The sequence below is a fragment of the Cyprinodon variegatus genome, unplaced genomic scaffold, assembly GCF_000732505.1.
Source record: "Cyprinodon variegatus isolate N-32 unplaced genomic scaffold, C_variegatus-1.0 Scaffold366, whole genome shotgun sequence".
In the NCBI taxonomy this organism is placed as follows: domain Eukaryota; kingdom Metazoa; phylum Chordata; class Actinopteri; order Cyprinodontiformes; family Cyprinodontidae; genus Cyprinodon; species Cyprinodon variegatus.
In genome coordinates this window covers 666,882-671,536 of record NW_015150819.1, presented here as the reverse complement: position 1 = coordinate 671,536, position 4,655 = coordinate 666,882, and the positions used below count along the sequence as shown (strand labels likewise).

Below are 4,655 nucleotides of genomic sequence, written 5' to 3'. Positions count from 1 at the left end.
GATGAAGATGATGGATGGATGGATGGATGGATGATGATAATGATGGGTGGATGGATGGATGGATGAATGATGGATGAAGATGATGGATGGATGGATGGATGGATAGATGATAATGATGGGTGGATGGATGGATGGATGAATGATGGATGAAGATGATGGATGGATGGATGGATGGATAGATGATAATGATGGGTGGATGGATGATGGATGGATGGATGGATGATGGATGGATGGATGGATGGATGATGATGCATGGATGGATGGATGGAGGATGGATGAATGATGGATGGATGATAATGGATGGATGAATATTAAATGGATGAATGATGATGATGGATGGATGGATGATGGATGAATGATGATGATGATGGATGGATGGATGGATGGATGGATGGTTAGATGGATCATGGATGATGATAGATGGATTAAACTATTTTCATATTGTGTCCATCAGGGTCTCCTTGTCCTTTGTCTCAGCTTTTCTGAGAAAACGGTTGATTTTTACCTCGTATGTCTCAGTAGATGTTGATGCAGGTCTGAATCTGTAGTAATGAGCTGAAAGCAGCTCCATGTGGAATGAAGCCTTTCTTTTCTCCCCACAGACTCCTTCAACAGAACAGTGCAGATCATCCTGGAGGTGGTTCCTGCTGATCAGTGATGGAGTCTGCTGCACAGTTTTCCGTTTCACTGAGGAAGGATGAAACTAATTCCAAAAGCCACCAAGCAAAAATCTTTTTAGAGATGTTTACTTTGAAGTTTACAACTTTTTTATTTTGTAATATAGTTTGGTTTAAAATAAAAATAAGTGATTATTAACATTATAGTTTGTGTTGCCTTTGTGGACCATCACATGTACTGAAAGAACACAATAAAAACAAGTCTGAGTGGTTCAATACATGATTCACCCCGATAGATGGCAATATGAGTTTAAAATCTATTAACTCTTAACTGAAACATTTCTCCCAGCATTTAGTAATAACTCCCAATAAACAAACAGGAAGGATGCAGTTTGTATAAACTTTATCAACAGGTTAGCAATCAGAAGAAGCCATTTCTGATGTTGGATTGCCAGATATAACTGTGGTGCCTTTTTATATTCATTTTAGAATTCTAATACTTAATGATTTCTCTCCCCTTGTTTAGCGAAGGGATCGTTTTGGAACGAGGTTGCCTGGAGCTCATTACCTTCCCCGTGGTTGGAAAAGTTTCCAGGTTCAGCTTGCGTATGGAAGGTGCTACGTCTGTCTGTTCTCCATCAGTGTTAGCATGCAGATGGCCCAGCCGCACCATTATGACCTTTGCCATTTAACTCAATCATTATCATGACTTTCCATCACCGGCCTGACCTTATGTTCCCAACTCCCATCACATTTCACATTTGCCAGTCAGATTGCAGCAGCACCACCATCCTCTTCTTGCATCCTGAATGAAGTGCTCTGGCCCGACGCATCCTGCTGTGGGCCATACACTAACTTGAGAGAACTACTTCTGTGTGTGTGCATGCTCTTGTTTGGGTATCAGAGTGAGGACCATTTCTCTGATTTCAGTATCAAGTTGAGAAATGTTTGTACCAAAGTGAGGACATTTTCTGCTGGTCCTCTCTTTCTTTTAAGTGCTTACGTTTGGCAATCAGGTGTGAATTTGATTGAGGCTAGGGTTGAGTATACACAGGTGATGACCTACAGTAGCAGCTATTCCAAATAGCACTTCCCAGTCAAAAGCAAGCCGAATGGCAGCAAAATCCCTTCCAGCCACTGGCCTTCTCATAGGTGTGCATATTTTTTTAACTCCCACTCCATCCTTTCACTGAATTACAGGATCTGACCAGGAGATGACACTTTTTTTTAGATCTTAATGTCCACAAATCGTGACAGAATATTTTGGTACAAAGATTGATGTTTAAAAAATGAATCATAGGGGACCAGCCAAGGAAAGTGGGGAAATTTTGAATGGCTACTGCTGTATATCATGGTTAATGTGAGGGTTAGGGCATAGAAAGAGTTGAAGTCGCCTGAAAATCAGTGAGAATCAACATATGGTCCTCACTACGTAGAGTAAGACCAGAATGTGTGTCTGTGTGTGTGTGGAGTCTGTTGATGTCTCTGCTCTTAGTCCCCCCCTGGGTGGAATTTACAGGTAATCTATCTGTGTAACTGCTGCCCCCTGGCACCTGGAATTCCCTCTCTGCTCCGTCTGTAAATGGAGGGCTTTTACTGTTGATGACAGGATGGCAGGCTGGAGACAGAATGCCAGGGAGCTTTTACTTTAACACTGAGGCACTGGGAGTTTGGCCAAAATCCAAGCAGCATCAGGCTTTGGGTGAGATGTAAGCAGTTAGCTGGACGAGCTGCAGGCGGGTGGATGCTTCATGTGCTGCCAGCCACAGAGATTTAAATGGCAAAGTAACATTTTCGAAAAAGTCAGTCGAATCTGTTTCTGTAATGAAGGGCAAGTCTAAATCAGGAATATTCTAAAGCCTTTTCACATTCAGATGCTTGGAACTGTCCAACTAAGCTGACACTTTAGCTCGTTTAAGAATCCTGGCATCAATATTTCTACTTCATCGGTCAAACCTAATGTCTTGGTAAATGTCATTTTTCTAGTCTCCATCAGTAAAATTACTTTCACATTCATCAATTCATACCCATCCATATTTCAATGCAATGTGAGGTTCGGTTTGTTGCTAAAGGACACTTGTGGTGCCAGAGGCAAGGACAAAAACGACTTTCCAGTTGCCAGGGAAATACTATTTTCCTCAGGGTCGGGAAAGAAAATGGATGAATAACAGTGAGTATTTCTATTGGCAAAAGATCAAAGGTTAAATATTTGCAATTTTCTGCTTGGCCAGGTTTCACTTTTTGTAGCTTCAAATGATTGACCTGACTATGTGATGAAAAGGGGCAAAATAAAAGAAAAAAATGTCAATTAAAACATATATTACAGTAAAAATTCTCTACAACATCAATGAGAATGTCATCCCAACAGGAAACCTAAAAAAGGCCTGAAATTGTGTTAACTGGTCCTAAATGGATTATTCCTTTCCAATGTTAAACCCCAAAATACCTTATTTGCAGTATAATCATTAAATACTTCATTTTACCATGACTTTATTTGAGTTAACATTATTTTCTATAGATATAACTGCCATTCTACATACAATTTTAAACTGTGTACACTTTAGAATACTTTTGGTTGTTCTTAAAGCACATTAAACATTATAGCTTAGATGGTTAAAGGGGATTGAATTAATTTTATCCATGGTAGGAGAACAGACAGTACAGCAGGTTCCACATTGGCAGGATTTTGATGTTACTGTAATTAAACCTGATAGTCATCTGCATACCGAAAGCTTCAGAGACGAACCACACATCCTAGATGTTAACGTGTTAAGTGCTATTTCTTACAACTAAACTTCAGAGTTATCAGTCACCTTCTTGAACATCTGCGAACTTCAGAAAAGTAACTTCTTCTTTAAGAAGCATTCACTCTAAAGAGAGAGTCAGTTAATTAAAAACAGCCCCAAAAAACGCAAGATGGATTCTGCACACTTGAGCCTCTTTTCCACTGAAAATAGTCGGTTAATGTGTGTGTAAACCCGTTTTTACACACACATTAATTAATAATTAATGTGTGTGTAAACCTGTTTTTACACACACATTAATTAATAATTAAGGTGTGTAAACATGGGTCAACCAGCTAACAGTAGGCATCTGGCTCCCTTCCCACTGGCAAGAAAATGCTGGTCTAACCCCTCATTCACAGCTAGTTATAGTTGATGATGTCACCGGTGCGACAGAAATCAGGAAAGTAAACAACGGAGAGCAACATGGAAGGAAGCCAGGGTGTAGTCGGTGTGCTTTACTGTTTCTCTCTATTATGTGTCTGAATCCCTCTCACCAGAGCTGCTCCATGTTTATCAAATGGAAACAGGGTTGTTTCTGCTTGTGTTAGGTCAGAAACAATGGATGCGGTGTTTCGACGTCTGTATTTTGCTTTCAAAGGTATCACGTAATTTAGCCAGTCAACTCTGCCAATCAGAGCCGAGGAGATTTTAATGCTTGCCGAGTCGTTTGACCCAGGTAGACACGCGCAGTGAGCTTTTCGCCACTAAAAGATGATTGTTTGCAGGTTTAAACAGGATTTATGGTCCTTAGGAAAGTGGTATATATGTCTTGAATTGCTGAAAACGGCATGCTAAAGTGCCCTAATGGGAGCCAGAATGTGTGTTAAATTTTTCCCTTCTTGGAGCTCAAGTGCCACCTACACTCATGAGGTTGCGACGTATAGGTGCCATTTTTTTTTTTTTTTTTTTTTTACTTTCCACCTGTGGCCTTTAGAAAGTCTGTGCCACTGTGCCACTGTTCTGGTGCAATTCCATAATAGATTTCTGTATAGTTGTGAGTTTTCAAGGTGGCTGTTTGCTGATGTAACATCACTAGTTTGATTTTGATATATCCTTTAAAAAGAACTGCAGCTCCCCCCTTCTTAGCAGCTTTTTTTAGGAAGTTTTTTTTTCCCTCTAATGTTGGATTCTTGTTATGATGCATAACCTGTAAACCATTTGTTTTTTGTTTTTATTTTGTATGATTTGTTTTATGATTTATGATCTGAATCACCACTTGATGAACTGGATATCAGTAAGTTTTCATCCATAT

At 39.8% G+C, this 4,655-nt stretch overlaps 1 protein-coding gene across 1 annotated transcript in view; it reads left to right on the top strand.

The window, feature by feature from the left end:
- slc7a11 (solute carrier family 7 (anionic amino acid transporter light chain, xc- system), member 11) overlaps positions 1 to 761 on the top strand; it is a 47,534-nt gene extending 46,773 nt beyond the window's left edge. The window contains exon 12 of the mRNA XM_015386365.1: positions 603 to 761. Coding sequence (XP_015241851.1) covers positions 603 to 658 — 56 coding nt within the window. The 3' untranslated portion in view covers positions 659 to 761. The remainder of the gene's footprint in view (positions 1 to 602) is intronic.
- Positions 762 to 4,655: the final 3,894 nt, after the last annotated feature.